Genomic DNA, 22186 nt, shown 5'->3' with positions numbered 1-22186 from the left:
AACCATTCTGGAAATCAGTCTGGAGGTTCCTCAGAAAATTGGACATTGAACTGCCTGAGGATCCAGCCATACCTCTCTTGGGCATATACCCAAAAGATGCCTCAACATATAAAAGAGACACGTGCTCCACTATGTTCATCGCAGCCTTATTTATAATAGCCAGAAACTGGAAAGAACCCAGATGCCCTTCAACAGAGGAATGGATACAGAAAATGTGGTACATCTACACAATGGAATATTACTCAGCTATCAAAAACAACGAGTTTATGAAATTCGTAGGCAAATGGTTGGAACTGGAAAATATCATCCTGAGTGAGCTAACCCACTCACAGAAAGACATACATGGTATGCACTCATTGATAAGTGGCTATTAGCCCAAATGCTTGAATTACCCTAGATCCCTAGAACAAAGGAAACTCAAGACGGATGATCAAAATGTGAATGCTTCACTCCTTCTTTAAATGAGGAAAAAGAATACCCTTGGCAGGGAAGGGAGAGGCAAAGATTAAAACAGAGACTGAAGGAACACCCATTCAGAGCCTGCCCCACAGGTGGCCCATACATATACAGCCACCCAATTAGACAAGATGGATGAAGCAAAGAAGTGCAGACCGACAGGAGCCGGATGTAGATCGCTCCTGAGAGACACAGCCAGAATACAGCAAATACAGAGGCGAATGCCAGCAGCAAACCACTGAACTGAGAATAGGTCCCCCGTTGAAGGAATCAGAGAAAGAACTGGAAGAGCTTGAAGGTGCTCGAGACCCCAAAAGTACAACAATGTCAAGCAACCAGAGCTTCCAGGGACTAAGCCACTACCTAAAGACTATACATGGACTGACCCTGGACTCTGTCCCCATAGGTAGCAATGAATATCCTAGTAAGAGCACCAGTGGAAGGGGAAGCCCTGGGTCCTGCTAAGACTGAACCCCCAGTGAACTAGACTATGCGGGGAGGGTGGCAATGGGGGGAGGTTTGGGAGGGGAACACCCACAAGGAAGGGGAGGGGGGAGGGTGATGTCTGTCCGGAAACCGGGAAAGGGAATAACACTTGAAATGTATATAAGAAATACTCAAGATAATAAAAAAAAAAAAAAAGAACTTAAAAAAAAATGGCTGTGAGTGAAGGGAGCTCAAATCCAGCAGGATGGAGGACAGGAGGAATTCTTGTGGCTGTAAAAGGAAACTAAAATGGAGTTCTGTCCAAAGCTCTTCAGGGTAGTCTGGGAAGAATACCACTGGGCTGTTTCGAAAGCAGAAGATAAAGCCACTTTTGTTCCTGCTCTGAAAGAAGTGGAGAGTGGTATGGATAAATGGTGTTTATGTGCAGATATAAAGCAAAACTAGGCCACACAGAATCGAGTAGCAAAAACTGTCTTTCATTGAAGGAACAGAAGAGGCCACAAAAAAGCTGCAGCCAGTGGTGGCCCATCTCAAAGAAGAAGCTGTTGTTCTAGCTTAAAGTAGTTTCATGAAAGGATTTGTATCTTCCTGAGCTTGCACTCACAGGGGGCGTCACAAAATTAGACTGTCCAACATAGCAAGTTATTTGATTTGGAAAACATAGGAGGCAAAATATCCAACCAGTCTTGACCTTTGCATTAAATACACAAAACTCTGAGTTGACTTTTGGAGATGGTTCTTGTTCCCCTGAGTTAGTTCACAAACTGAGGACTATGGTTGATGTTACTGTGATTACCTTTGAAGTGTAAGTCATGGGAGGCATTTTCAGAGGGAAATTGACTGAGCTGGGAGCTTCATGCCCTTCTTGGGAATGATGACATTTCTGTTTTGGAATTTGTTATTCACAGGCTTTTCTCACAGTTGTTTTACATAGAAAAACGGTAAGTTTGATCAGGAAGATCATTCTAGACTCTAGGGAAGATGAGACAAGTCTGTCTTAACTACTTGAATTTTATTCTCTTTTGACATGAAATTGTGGAACACTCAGATAATCTATACCATGTTAGTATTCCTATAAGAGAAAACAGGTAAATAAAGTCTGTTAGGCAATACCCATACACTTTACTGCAAGAATTAGTGGCATTTAAAAAGTTTCTGGTTCATAACTCATAGTTGTTAAATGTGCATGACTTCAGTGTTAAGACACTGTATCTTAAAACAGTCTCTTATAATACAAACTCATTTACTTAGTTTACTGCCGGCTTCACAGGTCAGAGGAATAGACACGTTGTGCCAGAGTCAGAGGGTGAATAACATTCTAAATGGGAGTTAGTATATGACCTAAGTAAAGTCACAATCTGTTAATACAACCATGGATTTTTTTTCACAATGTTATCAGATCCATTGGAGGAGTGAAGCTCTGTTTTCCCTGTGGGCAAAGTTATTAAAGTTCTTCACTTTCATAGAGTCCGGATTGAGCTGCCAGACGCTGAAACTCTCCTTCAGGGTTGAAAGCTTGTTTCACATCCAAACCTTTCCCATTTAGGGCTAAATATTTGCTGAAAGTTGGTCGAACACGCAGTTGCTTAGGAGCTGGGGGAGTTTGGTTTGGACGGGCTGAAATAAATAAAAATTAATTCAGAAAAGTGGCTTGAAATATACCAGTTGAACTTAGCAGTCTCTGACAGATATGGTGGGAAAATGACTTTCGAGGAACATTTCCCATATATTACACAATTCTGAGCCAAGCGATCCTCAGTTTCCCAGTTAGATTGGGTTGCTGTGTGACATACCTGTGACATCTAATCTTGTGTTACACGTGGTCACGCCAGCTTCATTGACTGCTGACACTGTATACCACCCAGCATCCTTCTTGTTTACATCTTTTATCAGTAAAGTTACTCTTCCAGCATTATCATGATATAAGCTGAAAAGAAGCAGACAAAAACAAAGGGACAGGAATTAAAATTCTTTTATCTGGGGTGAAAGTTTAAATGATATTGCCACCTTATAGAATCTAACTAATAAGAAAGGCTGTTAAGAAATTCCAAGACTGTGTCTAATCAATGCTATATAGTTAGTGATTTTTCCCCCCAAAGTTAGATGCCCCACCTGTGAATGGAGTTATAACTCGGAAGTAGAGTATCTGTCTAGCTTGCACAAAACCCTAGGCTGGATCTCTAGGAAACTCACACTCTCTCTTGCTTCCTCAAGCAATCACCTTTTAATCCTTTTATGTCATTTATTTTCTATAGTCACGGTTCTTGAAAAGATGAATTCTAGGCTTTTTCGTGTATTATTTTTAGGATTAATTGAATCTGACTTAAATATGTATTTTTAAGAATAGACAACCTGAGATGAGAATTATGTAATTTATATTTGTAGTGTGTGTAAAAAACATAACTAGATTCATCCAACCTGTGTGTACAGCAGTCAAGAAAGTCTTGTCTCACCTTATCCGGTCAGTGTTGAACTGAACCATTTCGTTGTTTCTTTTCCAGAAAAGCTTTGGTGGAGGGATAGCTGAGATCTGGCACTCTAACTTCACTGATTCTCCCTCAAAAACCTTTTTGCTCTGTGGTTTGTAGATAAACATCGGTGCTCTTTTGTGCTCTTTTGCTGGATATTGGTAGGAAATCAATAAAGGTGATATTAGGCCAAATTAGAACATTATGAATTTTTTACGTTAACATTAAAGCTTTAAAAACCAAGGTCAGCATTGGAAATCTTTTCACTATTAGATAAAATACCATAACATACATTATTATCTTATAATATTTGGAGTTCTTAAAGTGGAATATAATGATTTACTTAAAATTATAAGCATGTGTATGTAGATGAATCATTTCATCTACCTGGAGGCAGGGTGCATGATGGGAAGAGTAGCAGACAACTACAGTTCATATCGCCACTTAGCAGTGGAGAGTTTGTCTTTCATGTGCAGGGCTGTTCCACCAGCCATGTAAAATTGGAACATTTTCGTTTACTTTCTTTGGATCTCAGTTTTATCTTTTGCTAATTACACCCCTCAAAACACCAGAATCAAACCAACTCCAAGTGGTAGTGACAGATCTGTCTGAATATGACAGAAAGTATACTTTTTAAACTGATTATAACATGTCAGCAATCATCAAACCACCTGCAACAAGAAGAAATAGGAAGTGGTGACTTAACACCCAAGCTGGCTTTTCTAAAGGAGAAATGAAGAGGTGGTATGGATTTCCAGTCTCTTTCAGCTGGAATAGGACATTTCTTACAAAGCCACTGGCACATATGTGGTTCACCCAAAGCTCAATGGCATGAGGTGTGTGGGTGCTGGACAACCATGTACATCTGTGCTTTCTTCTCTGTTTGCTTTGGTTGGGTTCCCTCAGCCTCTAGCATGACCTTAAAGATCTTCCATTGATTTATGCAGACTATAAGCTCAAGGACATTGTCCATCCTTCAACCCAAGCAGACTTTTATAAAGTAATCAATGGTTTATTAAACATTTTGTGTGAGGTAATAGCTTAGCACACTAAATAGGATATATTTAAAGTACTTAGATTGTAAAATTTAAAAACTGGACATGAGGATTTATAGAACTATGCTGCCATAGTGTGAGGTGGGAGTTTTTCAGACTCTTTTCCCAAAGGACTAATCTTTGGGGAGGTGGTTATAATTATACACTAATTTCCTAGTAAATATAATATAGTACATAGCTAACTCTAGCACCCACTCTCCCCTTTCCAAGTATGAATTCACAATATGACAGCCTATGACAATTTTGTATCAGCATGAGTCAGGGTGAATCCATTTCAGGCAGTTGAGCAGATTAATGATTAGACTGCAGTTTCTACTTTGAAATCCTCGTCCAGCTATGTCAACAGATGCTTACATTATTTTATTTTCTCCTTCTGAAATTATATACTATTCTCCCTACCAATTCTTGCTCAGCCATGCTCACTGCTGCTCTGTTTCACAGTAGCTAGAAAATGGAGCCAAGCTAAATGTCCTTTGACTGACAAATGGTAATGAAAATGTGTACACGGACATTATGAATAATGTTTGGCTGGAATGGAGAGGAATTACAATATCTGCAAGTAAGTGGATAGAATCAAATACATACATACACACACATATATATATATACATATATATATATGTATATATACACACACACTATGTGGGGTAACCCAGACCCAGAAATGAAAACTTAGTATCTCATACATGATTTTTTTAAAAATCCAAATCTTAAGATATGAGTATATAACTTGGAGTAACTGCAGACACCAGGAAAGCTAATAATAATGAAACAAAGACAACGGAGATGTGCTGAAGGAGCCCTAAAGAGGGGAAATAGTGGGAACGAAGGGGTGGAAAGCTCCCTTCCAAAGACTAACTTCAATAATACCAAAGGGAGCTATGCAAATCGGCCAAGGGTAAAGCACACAATATCCTACATACATAGCTCTGATGAGCAATGACCAGCATTCCAAGATATCCCTACAGGTGCAGTAGTGGTACTTCACATTGTCAGTAACCAACAGCTCTCTAATTAGACTTAAGGAAGTCACACCTGGTACTGGAACCCTAGCCAGCTGCCTGGGACTAGTGAGTTCATGGATCTTAGAAAAGAACATACTGCCATCGCTTTTCTAAAGCAGCATAATTTCTCACTGCACTCTAAATGCTTATCTTTATGCCCACAGACAAGTGTAGCTCTCAGCTCCATCAAAGAAGCTTTTCTTTGCAGTAGACTGAGAATATAACAAAACCCTACACCTAGTCCAAATACAGTGAACAACTGACTGTGAGGTACGCAGCCTCAATGGATGTATCTGGTCCACAACTTCTGCACCAAAAGCTCAGGGAACATCTCAGAAAGGGGAGCACAGAGATTGTAAGAACCACGGGAGCAGGAAGTCTGCTGTGGGATTGTGTCCCACAGTCTAGAAATGTAGAGAGCCTTTGCTCCCGAAACCTCAACATTATGACTGCCTAGACAAGACCTGAACAAGGAGGACACCTTGCTCTGATGTGCTAACATGGAAGGGGGAACCTCACAGGGCTCCACCCTTAGACAAAGAACTATAGATAACTACTGACTGCCGAGAGAGGGTGAACCATCCCTCTTCTCTTTTTAACTTCGAAAAATATATATTTTAATTAAAATATAGTTACATTGCTTTTCCCCTCCTTTCTTCCCTCAAAGCCCCTCTCACTCTCAATGTTACAGCCTCTCCTTCATGATTATTATTGGTGTATGTATAATTTTACTAATACTCTGATAAATGAATTCTCTTTTTGAAAGTAAAGCCATTTTTTCTTTTAATATTTTCATGTACTTCAATTTTATTAGGCATTCCTGTATTTTCCTTTTTTTTTAAATTTAATTTATTTTTTAATGAATTTATTTATTCACATCCCAAATGCCGCCCCCTCTTCTGGTCCCCACTTCCAGAGTTCTTCATCCTATTTACTCCATCCCCCTCTGCTTCACCTTTGAGGGGTGATTCCCTCTCTCACACACCCCCTCTTTCCTGGGAAGCTTCAAGTCTCTACAGGATTAGGCACATCCTTTTCCACTGAGGCCAGACAAGGTAGTCTTCTGCTACTTATGTGCCAGGGCCTCAGATCAGTGTATGCTCTTTGGTTGATGACTTAGTCTCTGGGAGCTCCCAGGGGTCCAGGTTAGTTGACACCATTGGTCTTCCTATGGGGTTGCCATCACCTTCAGCTCCTTCAGTCGTTCCTGAAGTCCCGTCAGGACTTCCATAGGGGTCCCTGACTTCAGTTCAGCAGTTGGCTGTAAGTATCTGCATCTGAGGGATGACCCCCTAATTAATTATAAAACACCAGCTGATAAGCTCTGAAATTTTATAGCTATAAACACTACTATAGATATTCAGCAAGATATCTATCTATCTATCTATCTATCTATCTATCTATCTATCTATCTATCTATCTACTATATATCTACAATACTCATGGAAAAGGAGGCCACACATTTGAGAAGTTCAAGGGAGAGGCACAGGAGGGCAGAGAAAAGGAGGATGTGGGAGAGGTTGGAGGGAGGAAAGGGAAGTCAGAAATGATATGTAATCATATTTTAAAATTTTCAAAGAAGAGAAAGCAGACTGAGCAAGCTCTGGGAAACAAGCCATTAAGCAGCTGCCTCATGGCTTCTGCTTCAGTTCCTGCCTCCAGGTTCCTGACTTGAGTTCCTGTCTTGGATCTCTTCAATGGATTGTAACTTGGGATATGTAAAATAAGCAATTTCTGTACCCATTCCCCAATAATTAAGTTGAAATAAAACTTATTATTGCCTTATTACTGTTCTAGAAAGAACTTGTCATCAATTTGCCATTTTAATTTCAGTGTTTCCCCTAAATGACCTTTTTGTTGTTGTATGGTTCTGTGTTGCACTAGATTCTGTAGATGTTAACCTAAGTATGAAGTCCTTGGGCCTTCCTTTAAAACTATTTTCCTTTGTAACACTCTTTATTTTCAGTCATGCTGCCTTTGAAGGATCTCTTTGGAGGCTTACCCAGAACATCCAGCTGCACTGTGAAGGTGGCTTCTCCAGCTCTGTTTCTGGCTACACATGCATATGGCCCTGCATCTGATGCTCTGACCACTTCAAAGATGAGGGAGTGGAAACCCTTCTCTGACACTATCATTTTGTGCAACTCATCTGATTGCACCAGTCTCCCGTTTAGATACCATGACACATCAGGGGCTGGCAGTCCACTCACCTAGAAACAAAACAGAGCAGTTTTCTATTTATGACTTTAACAACCTGATCATCTGGATTTGGAGTTAAAAAGGCCAAGCAGGAGTTTAAAAGTATATTTATTGTAAATTTTTATTGTGAAATTAAGAATAAGATCAATATTGCTTTTAGACTCTTTCAGACCACATATAATTCTTTCAAATACAACCTCTGACTCTTTAAGACCTCTTTTCGTTACTTTATCTAGAACATTAATTTATGTCTTACATCCCACCAGGAAGAGGGAAGCAATCACTAGCCTAAGTGTGACACCAAATAAAGTCCCATAACCAAGTACATGAGGCTTTCAATGTAACAAATAGCTTTTGAAAATAGAACTCTTGATCCACAATTTTGTATATGAATATTAGTTTTGTGTTTCTGTATAAACACATCCAACCCTGATAGAAACTCTCATTGACAGGAATTTAGAAAAATATTTTATGAGGAAGGGTTCTCAAAATGAAGATAATCACAATGTGATGTAACCTCTTTTAAAACACTGTCCTAGGGGTTGGGGATTTAGCTCAGTGGTAGAGCACTTGCCTAGCAAGTGCAAGGCCCTGCGTTCGGTCCACAGCTCCGAAAAAAAAGAAAAGAAAAACAAACAAACAAACAAACAAACAAACAAAAAAACACTGTCCTAGCCTGAAGACCTAGGAAAAAGAGGTGGCTTGAAGTGGTTCATGGGCAACTACAGATGCTTGCACATGAGACAACATGTTTTGTGTGTATATGAGTGTGTGTGTGTGTGTGTGTGTGTGTGTGTATGTGAGAGAGAGCATGTATGTGTGTGAGTAAGTGTGTGTGAGAGTGTGTGTGTGAGAGAGAAACAGTGAGTGCGTGAGTATTGTGAGTGTATGTGTGTGTATGTATGAGATTGTGAGTATGTGTGAGTATATGTGTGTGTATGTATGAGATTGTAAGTATGTGTGAGTGTATTTGTGACTGTGTGTGTGAGTGTGAGTATATGTGTGAGTATGTGTGTGTATATGTATGAGATTATAAGTATGTGTGAGTGTATGTGTGACTGTGTGTGTCTGTATGTGTGTAAGTGTGAGTATGTGTGTGAGTATGTGTGTATGTGTGTGTATATGTATGAGATTGTAAGTAAGTGTATTTGTGACTGTGTGTGAGTGTGTGTGTGAGTGTGAGTATGTGTGTATGTGAGTGTGTATGTGTGAGTCCCCAGTACCTCTGTTTACTTGGCTAATCTTCCTAACTTTTTCTTATTTCCATTTTACAGATGAGATGACAAAACAGAGAGGTTAAACAACTCGTGGACATTTACACATCTGGAAAGTGGCACAGCCAAGATTTAAACTTGTGTCAACTCAGCTCCAGAATTTGTGTTTCTTTTCATTGTACACAATGTTTTCAAGATGTGTAGCAAGCTGTAAAAGTTTGGGGAAAGGTGCATTTCCCCAACTTAGTGTCCCATTACTAGTGTGTCTTTAGCATTTAAAAACTCTTACTTTAAAGTCCATTCTGCAGAATCTTCCTTCTTCGATGGACATATTTTCTGGCACTTGAATGAAGCGTGGTGGGTAAAACTTCTCCTGGATGGCATCCTGGTCATTTGCGTCTGCTCTGGAGGACGATCTACTTCTACAACAATATTTTAATAATGATTTGCAGCAATGTCATCCTTGTTTTTCCACTTACACAAGACAGTTTGGCCATCACTGCTACAAAGTCCAGAACCTCTAGTTTGATCTGATGGCATGGTGACAGCAGAGAGAGACCTTATTTATGGGTGATGTATTCATGGGTTATTTGATCACTGGCAGACATATACCATTTAGATACATCTGGTATGAACTGGACAATTCTCTCCTTTTTAAATAGTTCCTTAAATTGAGCAACGTGTGCCTCATACTAGGATTTTCTTGTTGTGACAGTTATTTAGTGTGGAATCATGGTCCACTATTTGACTAAGATATTTTTAAAGATTCCCTTTGAGGTAGTTCTGAAAATTGATATATAATTTATCAACATCATCTTTGGTGCTGGGAAATTCACACTATGTTTTGAAAGAGGACAGTAAATGTGAGGACTAAATATGCATATTATATATATTTTTCTTTTTTTCTTTTTTCTTTTTTTTCGGAGCTGGGGACTGAACCCAGGGCCTTGCACTTGCTAGGCAAGCGCTCTACCACTGAGCTAAATCCCAACCCCTGCATATTATATTTTAAGTGGAAACATTTTAGATAGCAAAATATATATCTCTTTATAAATTAAACAAAATTACCTTACTTGTGATGTGGGAACTTGCAGCCGTGCATGTTCTGGGTTATGCTGCTTGAGATAAAAACAATTGAGAAAAATTAACATGTAAATAGTCCTTTTAAATGTATCAGAAGTCATTAATTACAGTTGAAAAGAATGTTTCTGTTTTGACTGTGATTGGTTTAGTATATCTAACATTTAAAATATAGCAAATTAACTGCCTATTTCTTTAGTAAGAACCCCACAGAATTAACAAGATTTATATGTGTGATTTATGAAAATCAACTGGACCTAACTCTGATGGTAGCTTAATTTTTATTACTGTTTTATGATAAAGGATGATGTGTCCCTCTGACGTATTTGGCATGGAGACATGCAGTACGGGTTGTCCTTTAGCAAAGCAGGAATAGACCTGAGGTCACTTGTGCTGGCTGTAGGCAGTGGGTATCAAGCTACTGCCTGGCAGTCCCACTGTAAACAGTAAACACATATTAGACTGGAAAATATTTCCCCTTTTAGCTCATGGCATAAAGTCGCATTGGACACCCTGAGAAATGTAGATAAAACTATAAAAAGAACTTAAAACATGAATCAGTTCCTGCTTAAGAAAAGAACATTTATCTTTTATGATTTATATTGAGTGCTGAAAATTATTTCTGTTTGAGAATAAAGTTGGGGGTTGAAGAATATTATAATTGAATCAATTGATTATATATTTAATGACTCTTTTGTATAAATATTGCTGTGCTTAGCCCAGTAGGAGATTGAAAAAAGTAGAAACTATAGTCTCAGCCAAATACCTCTGAACCTGAGTACAAAAATTTATTTTGGGATGAACCTCTTAGTCAAAGCATTCTGACATTTAAAAAAATCTAAATCTCAGCACTCAAGAGACTAAGGCAGGAGGATTTCCATGTGTAATTCAAGGCTAATATGATACAAATGATTTCCAGGCCACCCTGAGGAGCAGAGTGACAATCTATTCAAAATAAACAAAAAAGTTTAAAAAGTACAGAAAATTAAATTTAGGTACCTAAATGATAAAGTAGAAAGTGTGTGGAATAATAAAAGCAGAAACTAAATGTGAACTTTCCTTATAATTATCCTAGCCCCATTATAGTACTTAAGTTTGAACAAATCAAGTTTTTTTTAACTCAAGAAATGGTCTTAGACACCTTGCCTATGTTATGGCAAAGTGAGAGGCATGCCTATATGGACTCTATTAAAGTCAACTACATTTCTTTGTGTGTGTATATGTACGTGGAAAATGATATAGCATATAGAAATATCTACTAATACATACAAAAGTTAATGAGTACAAATATTATTTACCAATTGAACAGACTGTTGGAAGTACTTTGCACATCTGAACTCATCTTACCATTGTGAAACTCAGAGATAAACTCCAACAGTCATCTTCATTTGAAAGATCTAGAAGTTAGGAATTTAAACCTAATGTTGAATGTGTATTTAATGTCTTTTGATAAACCTTGGCTGTCAACTTATTTAGATCTGGAATGGAGTAAACACCAGACTGCTGGACATGCCTGTGATGATGTTTCTTAATCACATTATCTGAAGAGGGGAGAACTAAATGTGGGCATCCCCTTCCTGTGTCAACACAGTGACAAAGAGGGAAAAGAGAACTTTGCTTTGTGCTAATGGACATTTGCTCTGCAGGCAAGTTTATCAATTCCCAAATTCTTCACCCATCCAGTGCAACACAACTATTGTTGGACTCTCCTGACATATTATGTAAACCAACCTAATAAATAAATACCCTTTAAATATATAGTCAAAAAAAATCTAAATCTTTTTGTCTAGTCTTAAGACTCCTTAAATAAAATGTCAAAAAAACTTATCAATTCATCAGAGGAACATTATTTTTTAGCAAAATATCAAAACTCAAATCAAACCTAATAATTTAATAAAACCAAAAATCTTCAAGCAAATTTAAAAGCAAGTTTTTGTTTCATCATATTATGTTCAGAAATAGGTCATTTCAATTATACAGAGATGTATTTTTGTTATAGTTACACTGTGATTGAACATTTCTCATTAATGTCTGAGGATTAATGTTTGAGTGTATAAAACAGTAAGATTTACCCTTTCTAGCTTCATTATGTTTCTGCTGCTATCTTCTTGTCTCAGTCTTGTCATCTTCCTTTCAAACACCGTCATAAGTATTAATTAGTAATTTCAACTAGTAGACATAGTAGAGATGTCTTATTCTGGCTGTACTTGCCTATGCCACAAGCTCGACACATCAGATGCTCTGTGCAAATTTGTTGAATGGTGGATGAATGAACCAATGAATGAATGAATGAACTGCTCATTGTCTAAGGTCTAGTTCTTACCCCCCCCCGCTAGACTCTACTCCATCATTTCTAGTCGATCTAGTTGCCTTTAAAAGAAACAAATATCTTTTGTTCGTATTTCATGTTTGTTTTCTCAATGAGTTTCCAGGTTGCTTATGTCTTTGTGGACTATTTAAGAGGGTATAATAGCTTCTAGAGAAAGACAGAAAAGGTAACAGCCCCTCAGTTTGCCTTGCCCACTTTATATGTGTTTTTGAGTTAAGTTATGTGTTATAATTAAGTTGATAAGGGGTAAGTCTGTGTGCATTCACTGTATTCTGAAGTTAATCCTGGGGGTTTTTGTTTTGTTTTTGAAAATGACTTTTCATTAATCTTAGAGACGTTACCTAATAGAGTATTTTTATTAGTATTTTTCAGCAAGAAGTGTGTTTAAACTCAGGAGCATGACAGAAGGAAGTAGATATGCCCCAAATGCCCTTTAAAACATCAAACAACTTATAAATTGCAAGAAAAAAAAAGGTGCTCCAAGATGTCCACGGTTGTGTGTCCCTATAGTCTTAGGTATTTAGCAAGCTCAGAAAGGGAGAGCAACTGACCCTAATTGTAGGGCAAAGGCCACAGATATATGTCAATTATTTAATTTACCTGTGACGAATCTTGGACGTCACTGTTTTGAGCTTGAAACACAGCAGCAGCATTCTGCGGTCCTAACAACCTGCGAGCCATCTTCTCCTCATAGGTCAGTCTCTAGAGGACAGTGATGAGGTTAAGTAAAGGCATTTGAACAGGCACACCTCTAAAAACCACTTCTCTAAATCAGAAATTCAAACTGTAGTCCAATTTTTGAATTATACTTTCCACCTTTTCCAAAGAGCCTTGTCATCAAAGATGAGTGGCTAATTCAATTGTATCTTAAGAGCTTATATAATAATTACAGCTGTTTTAATTTTGTCTGTAAAAAATACATTAATGAACAAAAAAAGTTGTCAATGGAATTTATCATTAGTTGCTTGGTAAGCAGAAATTTTATGAGAAGGTAATAGTGATTAATTAATTAGTTAATTAACTCATTGAGACACGATTTCATGGAGCATAGTCTTATTCAGAATTCAAAAGTCAAAGCTGACTTTCAGTTTCTGGCTCTCTTGAATCTACACTTTCAACCTCAAGAGCAGCCAGCATAGTCTATACAAACACTCATTTGAAAGAATTATGTGTAAGACAACTTTTTCATGTAGGATATCTAGAGTTGGTTTTCTTTAGTTTTTTCTTTTTCTTTTTTCTCTCTTCTTTCTCTCTTTTTCTTTTTCTTTTTTTTTTGGTTTTGGTTTTGGTTTTGGTTTTGTTTGCTTGCTTTTTCATTCATTTACTACTAAAAAACCAAAAGGCAGACTTCACTTCAATAATAAGGAATTGCAAACGATCCTTTTTTAAAAAAAAAAAAGCAAATCCTATATTTTGTGTTTTTATGGGCATAAATCTATGAGAGACAGAGGTAACTTTTTTAATGTGGAGTTGTACTGGGTATCAATCTTATGTTAGCTGCATGCTCTACCAGTGAGTTATATTCTAAACCTCAGAACTTTCTTATTGAAATTAGGTATGTAATAGGTCTTTTAATCATGGCCTTCTTTAAGAAACAGATAGCTTGCCCACTTGGTTTCCATTATGAAGAAGGGTGTCTTTGCATTTCAGCTTTCTTTCCAAATCTTGAATCAATGCTTCTTTTGATCCTTGGATTTCGTGGTCAGGAGTCCTTGGAGTGGGCTTAGCACCTGCAGCTTGGGATGACACGGCATTTACAGGTTGGTGAACTGAGGATTGTTGATAGCTTTAAAAAAGAAAAAAGAAAAAATCAGAAAGAAAATGATAGAATTTACTTCATTCTGTAAGCCACTTTTAGATACACTGAATTTACCACTTAGAACTTCTGTTTTTGAGAACCCCAATAATCTTAACCACAGATAAGAAGGGTATAAACTAAACATGGCTACTGCTTTTGTCTTCTCTTATGGCAGGAGACAATTATGAAGTAGGAGGAAGGATTTAGATACATGGAAGGCATCTAGAAGAGTTCGCCTAAAGAATGAGATGTTTAAATGAGCATCTTCAATCTTATTGTTAGATTTCTTGTGTGATGGAGAGGTGGCTATCCAGCAGTAGTGTGCTTGAGCTGCCTCTCCTGGGCTTGAGAGAGCTGACTTTTTAGAATCTTTCTAGCAACCTGTGATCTCAGGCCAGGTTTGAAATAGATGATGTGAAAGTCTTTATACCAGGGAAGTTGGTGAATGCCACCAATCCTAGCTTCTTTTAGAGCTAAATTGACTGACCAGCATAGCATTCACATTTTGTGTGTTGAAGAATATTCTACTGTTCCTCAACAGAACTTCTGGCTTTTTTAATTTTATACTCAAAATGATCCAAGCCAGTGCGGAAAAGTAGCTTTTAAAGTAATGATGATATATTCAGTATTTTTAAACTGACTTTTGAGGGGGCAGGGAATGAAAGGCATGATTAAAGGAAGATAGACTATGAAATATAACATTTTAAAAGATTGGAAAAATAACACCAATCCAAAAATAATTTGAAAAGTTCAAATTCTTATATAACATTATGTTCTTAAATGTTGTTTAAGGTAATCTAAGCTCTTTCCAAGTTCCACATTGGTATTGGTGAAGAGCAGGTGCAGCAGTTAAGGGGTCCTGCCTTACTTGCTGTTGGTTGACCCAAACTTTTCCTAATATTTTACATTGTTTTAACTTACTTTGGTGAGGTAGAACCATACATGGGAAATTTTGTGTCATTCTAATTAATAAGAGGAAGCTGGCCACTGCCTTAATGAAAATTTTATGATGGCCATGATGAATCTTTTCTAGTCACCCAGATTCAAGTGAGATTCATAAAAGAACTTGTGATTTTAGAGGAAATGAAGGTCAAGTGAAGCCAGAGTGTTCACATTGTGGGCTGGGGGACCTGGAGATAATCCTAGGGTCAAATGTAAACCTGATGAATAGCAGGTGCCATTACTCATCACAGTGCCATTTTATGCCCACCAATATAAACCATGGGGATGGGAGATACTATCTGCTGAGTGGATGGATTTTTTTTAAATTGTAGTGAAGACATGCTGTCTTAGAAGCTGATGGAATCCATTCTCCCTTTACATTTCGATATTTGGATTTTCCAGTTGTCCCCATCAATCCTTAACTAAAGTCTCATTTGTTCAAAACAGCAAAGACACAAATCAATGAAATATGTAAGTAAATAGTGAAACCTCTCCCTCAATTAAATTCCTGGGCCAAAATGAAAGACTTTTCTTGTCCCTTTAATATTTCTGCAGTGCATACCATGATAATTGTTTGTAAGGACTTTCAATTCTAGAGTCCGATCTGTTAGAGAGTAGCACATACTTGGTAAAAATGAATTAGAATAGAATAGAATAGAATTAGACAATTCTGTTCTCATCATTATGTCTCATAGGAAGCCTGAGGAATTGGTAGTCAAGCCTGAGAACCACAGACTAGCCTTAGTCGACTCATTACACACCCTCATTGTCTGCACATTAGATGACACATGCACCAGATTTCAAGTCCATTCTTACTTATAAATTAGTGTTGTGCATTTACACTGCTTTATAAGTCTTTTCCATATCCCTGACAATCCTGATCCTTAAATATGCTACATCACAGAAAACTGGATTACCCAGCAGACTATTTGCTGAATGCCTCATTGCAAGCACTTTGTAAGGAATAATTAGAATTAAATAATTCCCCTCACTTTCCACCCTGCGGTTTGATCAATTGCTAAAACTTTGCCTAAGAACTCCCTACTATTGAGAAGCAAAATAAGGTCTTCCAGTGTCCTTAGGTTAGAAACCAAGGGATTATTTTAGAAGACGGGCAATCTTGAGCCCATCATAACAATGAAAGTATTGTGCACAAATGTTCAAAGGGCCAAAGATTTCCACCCCACACAGCTGGACTCAGAATGGGTATCAAGTAGCAATGGCAAGATTAGAAGAGTTATCTACACTTGCTGAAAATGGGACAGTTAAAACTGGACCTTTGATCTCTAGTTTGGGGATCTCCTAGGCTGGCTTGCTTCTTCCTTTCTTTCTATCTTTCTATCTTTCTATCTTTCTATCTTTCTATCTTCCTTTCTCTCTCTCTCTCTCTCTCTCTCTCTCTCTCTCTCTCTCTCTCTCTCTCTCTTTCTTTCCTTCTATTTTTGCCTCTTCTATTTTTAGTTTTTTCCAAAACTAGGTGTGTGGTTGAGGCTCTGTGACTATTTATTTGATCACTTTTTTTTCTGAGCAGAATTAGAATAGGATAAAAACATTGCTAGGGAAAATGTTGCAGTCTGAGTGGGTTATATATTTAAAATCCTGATGTGTGGAAATACTAAGAAGCTATGTGAAGAATCATATCAATCATTGTGAAGAAGAAAAAGCTATGGAATATGAAATGAGGATAATGGGAGTTTGCGTAGAGTGGTCAAGTAAAGTGACCTTCTGAAATATTAAGTCAAGGCTACGAGAATGCTATATTCCAGGTCTGGAACCTGTTGGCATCAGCCATTATATATAATTCAATTTAATATCTATAGGATTTCAACATGTTTTTAAGTGTATTGATTTTTATTTTTAAAAGTAGGGGAATAGGTTCCTCAACAAGTTGAATTGATGTGGTCAATTCAGCTGCTTTTCTGGAATTTCAACCAATACTCTAATTTTCACAAAAACTACCTCAGCCATCTTACTTGCTGAACACTCTCATCACGTATACAAATAGTTTGAGTGAGTATCAGAACTTGACATGGGCTCTTATCTCTAGGCTAATATTGTATGTCTACACTGTTCTTTAGATTCTTTGTCTATTTAATATCAAACAACTCTCTACAGAAGACAGAAAAATTAGCAAGAGTTCCAGTAAGACTCTAAGAAGACATGGTCCACCCAACAATGCTTGAGATGCCTCTGATTTAATCTCTGATGTTCTCAACAGCCAAGAAATATGAAAACTGATAGCCCTAATTTTAAATAAGCACAAAGTATTCAGTTCAGGTTTTAAAAAAAGCTCAACTCCACATGGTGTTCTTTCTCAGGCCAAGTTCTTCCAGGGCAGTCTCCAGCTGTGGAGATATAGTGTGTGCTTGCATAAGGCTGTAGGTATTTCCTCCTGAATTTAGACCATCCAACAAAGTTCAACAAGTCATGGTTTCACATACCCAAACAAACTTTAAAACTACAAGACTTCATCTGTTCCAACCTCCCTTCTGATCCCAGTAAGGACAATTTATACGAGTGACTAACCGTCTGAGTTCCAGACTTTTAAAATGTGTTGATTTTAAATTATATTAGACAAGTGGATAGTCAGGATTAGAGTGAGAAATGGGTAGGAAGAAAAGACTATGACTGAGAAGAAACTTAATAGCCTTTGCTTATGTCGGAGGAAATCCTATCCACAGAGAAACAGACAGGTGTTCTACATCCCAGCCAAACTAGACCTCAGAGGAATTAAATTTGCAGCAAGAGGAACTTAGCTTAGAGCTAAGCAGAAAGATCACCATCCACTGGTATGTTGGAAATCTATTTTTTGTTCTTTCTAAAGATGATAAATAATAGGGAGACGATTGCATGGGATAATAGGTAATTTGAGCTCTGCTCAGCCTGGACACTGGAGAATGGGCTAGATGACTTCTTATTGCCACTAACCTGGCTCAACGAGACTGAAGCTCACAGTATCATTTTGTGTCCTAAAGAATAAGAGCAGCACACTCTCAGATAAAGCTCCCGGCACATGCCGAGTACACAGAATCACTTACTTGGAGTCCACAGTGGATGGGATTTTACTGTTACTGTAATCAGGCTGAGACGGTAATATAGAACTGAGGAAGCTGGCTGGGGACTGGTTATAGGTAGCAGTAACCTTCTGACCGGGGTTGGGGCCAGCCAGCTGCTGGGAAGCAGGATAAGCAGAGGAAGACACGGTGATGTGAGAGCTCACTGTGGAGGAAGCAGAAAATCTCTGCTCGGTGCATTGGCGAGGCTGGATGACGATGGAAGACTGTTTGGTCTGGTTAGGGAAGCTGGAGACTTCAGGTCCTGGAGGCTGCAGCCCGGAGCCACATGGATTTTGGGACTGGATGAAGTGTTTTGGACGTTCGTAGTTAAACATGCTTAGCTGGTATATGGAAGATGGATTTGCTCCCAGAAGGATAGACTCCTGACCGTGGGGTGGCAAGCCTGGAATTACAGAAGGTTGCAGCAAGTCAGAAGAAACCTTAGTCTGGCCCTCCTTGCTGAGATCTCTAGAACACTGTACTCCTGATGTTGGTGGGTTTCTCTTGAAGGATATTGTTTCTGAAAGTGGGAAAATGATTAAGTTACAAGTTTTGCATAAACCTTAATGTTATGTGGCCATCCTCATGTTGTGGTGACCTCACCACCCTAAACAAAAATAATTTTTTTATTTTTGTTTCTATTTCATAACTGGAATTTTGCTGCTCTTATGAATCATTATGTAAACATCTGTGTTTTCTGATGGTCTTAGGTGACCCCTGAAAAAGGGTCCTTTGACCCCTCTGAAGGGATTGTGAGCCACAGGCTGAGAAGCACTGACTTAGATTAAGTAAAAATTATTCAGTGTGCTCATCCCTGGGTGAAAGGATGTTATGCAGAGGTTTCAAGATATACACCACAAGTTTTCCAAGGAGCTATTTTTTATTGGTTATTTTGTTTATTTACATTTCAAATGTTATCCCCCTTTCCGGTTTCCCTCCGAAACTCTCCCATTCCACCCTGCCTCCATGCGGGTGCTCCCCCACCCACATACTCACTCCTGCCCTACCGCCCTAGCATTCCCCAACTCTGAGGCACCGAGCCATCACAGGACCAAGGGCCTCTCCTCCCATCGATGCCTGATAAGGTCATCCTCTGCTACATATGCAGCTGGAGCCATTTTTGATAAGAAAATCTTTTGACGCCACGCAATGTATTAGTTCTATAGCCTTGTGATGTGCTTTCCCCCAGACACTGTGGATTCCTTAACCTTAGAGATGTAAGGATTTAACATTAATAGCCGTTAATGTGTGTCAGTCTTTATCAAGATGAATTCTTCCCTGTTCCCATCAGAGTTGATTAATATCCCCTTTGATGCATGAATTAGCATTAACGTCTATTGTCCTTTTCTCAATTTTAATAAGGTAGAATGAGCATCCAATTTATTGGGGCCATTTTTGAGTTGTTCTTTACTGTTACAGGTCACTGCCTGCTTTCCTCTCCTTGATTTCATATTGATCATGGAGTCAAAGTAGATGGTAGTTAAGGACAGACTCTGTGCTTGCTTGTCTCTATACGCAAAATACTTATTGCAGACTGCACTGGCAAAGCTGAATGCCATTTTCTTAGGTTCAGATTATACACTCTAGTCATTGGTCTTAGTGGTCTATTAATTATCAAGTTCATTTCACTTGTTTAACAGGCATTTTAGGCTAGTGTTGAAATCATTATAATTACCCTTAATTGTTATTTTCCATGGCAACCAGTAGATATGGACATAGGTAAAACATCCATGGAACTAGCCTATCAATAAAGGTGAGATGGATGCTATTTCTAGTACTCATCTCTGGTGCGAGTGGCCTTTCTGTTTTCCTACAGCAGGCCCCATTTTCCCTCATTTTGCTGTTAAAATTCACCCTGGTGGTTATCTCTGCCTCTGATATTTCCCATTCCCATGTTAAATGAAGGCTGGAATATTGCACACAGCAGCTGGTCCTGCAGTTATTGTAATACCCGCCACTTCAATCCAAATTACCAGATGACTTAGTTAAAAACATATTATTTTGCTTTACTCGATATGGAGAAATCCCTGACTTCTTAATAATTCAAGTGCTTAGCTGCAAAGTTTCCCAGATTTCTTATCCATTGAAACTGGGTGCTGTATAGTTGCTTGCATTACAACCCGGAGGAAAATACTGTTCATGATTCATCCAGGCCAAGTCACTTCATCCTAAGGTTTTGCTGGTGGGCTAGAGTTCAGTTAACATTGGCAAGAACAATGCTATAAGGGAACTACATGGCAGAAGGCTCTGGTGAGCAAGAACACTTGAAAAGTTATGTAGTCCCTAGTTTCGATTTTATGCTTACAACCAGAGGGCACAGTAGAAGAGAAATACAGGATTTTAATTGTCAGGGAGAAAGTTCCAGACAGTGGGGGGCACTTTAATAGAAACATTTGTTTCCTGAAATAAAAAGGCTTTATTTTTAACACAGCTGCTTTTAAAGTGACAGGTCTCTTTGCTGAATCTAGAGTTTGGCTTTTAATTTTCTTTCTGGGCAGGAAAGTTAGGCTCATTCTCAACAGCAGCTGACCAACTGCTTGAGACCTAGGCTGGATATATTTTCCAAACAGGGCTTCTGAGGTTTTCTTTTAAAGCCTTACTGTCTTAAGCATTTTCGTATTAGTTTCTTTTTTGTTGTTTTACTTTCTTTTGTTAGTAATCTTGTATTTTTACAGCTCAAGAAAAGTTACACTGTTTCAAAAGTTTTATTTTTCTCGTCATAGCATTTTGTACAGATGTTTACACAATGATGAAACAGTGTTTCTCAAGAAAACTTATTCCTCCTCTGCAATGATTGCTCCACACTTCAATTCTATTTTGTATTCTAACACAGTGTTCTTTATTCTTACTAATGATATGTCAACCTTAAAGACTATAAATAAAACATTCTGCTATCTCACAATATAAAAACAATAGTTTAAAACTCTTAATTTAATAGCTAATATTTTGCTAATATTAGCCATTAAAAGTCCCTCAAGAATAACATAGACTTTCACAAAAGACAGGATCAAGGCCACTGTACAGGGTCACAGTTTCAGTCAGATCAAATAAACCTTTTCAAGAAAAATAAATGCTTTAAAATAAGGACCCAAAATTCTTTGCCCGTGTCCTCTGCACACACCCTCCAGTTTCAGTGGACTGAACAGGTTTTTTTTTCCTTTAAAACATTGTACAATACTATTATAATATCATAATTGTCAGGTTTCTGTTTTAAAAATATCTGAAGATCACCTTTATATATACTCCTCTAATTTAATTAAAAACCCCAAAGCTCAAACCATAGCATAAAGAAGGGACTCACCCTTAGCTCAGAAGGGGCCAGCTTGTCTCAACCCACTACTGAAGAGAAGGAAGAAGCATCTCCTTGCTCAGGATCGTGTGGCTCTGAGCTTAGTGTCACTATGCTCTGACTTTTATCAGCTGCCAAACTGACATCTGATGTGCTTCCTGTCTATCTACCTATGCTGGCATGTCAAAGTAAGAGTCCACAATCTAAACAATATCTCAGATGTCTTGGTGATATTTCAGGACTGGGATTACATGAACTCCTCTCACAGACCCCTTTATTTTAGACATGAATTTTAACTATAAGCTAGCAAGCAAGTTCATACAGGATGAGAATGGTAAGCTGGAAAAAAAGAGGAAGTGGAAGGAAATTAGATTTTTACATGTTTTCAGATGAGGGTTTTAAATCTTTCCTATTGCGGAGACAAAGATGAAAGGGGAGAGAAGATTGAGGATGAGTTTTTCTTTTCTAGTGAGATTAATAGGAAAAAGAATGCAAATTGATTTGTGTACCACCCTGGATCTGAGGCCTTCTCTTTTTCTCAAGTGCTTAATAGGAATAGGGGTGGAGTCTGACTTTGACAGTGCTTTGTGGAAGGAGGTGTGGTCAGGGCATGTGCCAGACAGTGGAGACATAGTGGCATCTGACCAGAAAATAGATAAGTGGAAAGGGTTATTTAGTTTGGAAAGTGTTCTGGATGCCTGGCATATATCCCCAAGATCTAGAGTTTTTATTTTCAGAGGTTTAAAACTGTTCAACAACCAAATAAATAAGATTAAGTCTGTCACTTCTGTTTTAACCCATCTCACTTTACACTGAACACAATTTCCTTCCTTTCTCTCTCTCTCTCTC

The 22186-nt window shown here is 38.1% G+C and overlaps 1 protein-coding gene across 4 annotated transcripts; it reads right to left on the bottom strand.

Annotated features, from left to right (window-relative positions):
• Positions 1 to 1896: 1896 nt before the first annotated feature.
• Myot (myotilin) lies at positions 1897 to 21506 on the bottom strand. Of its 4 annotated transcripts, none has more exons than XM_006254666.5 (10): positions 21350 to 21506; positions 18031 to 18451; positions 13864 to 14038; positions 12853 to 12954; positions 9912 to 9961; positions 9133 to 9265; positions 7433 to 7640; positions 3357 to 3522; positions 2697 to 2830; positions 1897 to 2520 (listed from the first exon to the last, which is right to left on the bottom strand). In XM_006254666.5, exons 2-10 carry the CDS (start codon positions 18381 to 18383, stop codon positions 2348 to 2350), a joined length of 1494 nt encoding a protein of 497 aa, XP_006254728.1. In that variant the 5' UTR covers positions 18384 to 18451; positions 21350 to 21506; the 3' UTR covers positions 1897 to 2347. The 4 variants fall into 4 exon arrangements, with proteins under 4 accessions (XP_006254728.1, XP_006254730.1, XP_006254729.1 ...); XM_006254668.5 differs by having other exon boundaries at positions 9912 to 9958; XM_006254667.5 differs by having other exon boundaries at positions 18031 to 18568; positions 21350 to 21500.
• Positions 21507 to 22186: the final 680 nt, after the last annotated feature.

This window comes from Rattus norvegicus, chromosome 18 (assembly GCF_036323735.1).
Source record: "Rattus norvegicus strain BN/NHsdMcwi chromosome 18, GRCr8, whole genome shotgun sequence".
Lineage (NCBI taxonomy): Eukaryota > Metazoa > Chordata > Mammalia > Rodentia > Muridae > Rattus > Rattus norvegicus.
Note: the sequence above shows the minus strand (reverse complement) of the source record. Positions and strands in the feature narration are given on the sequence as shown.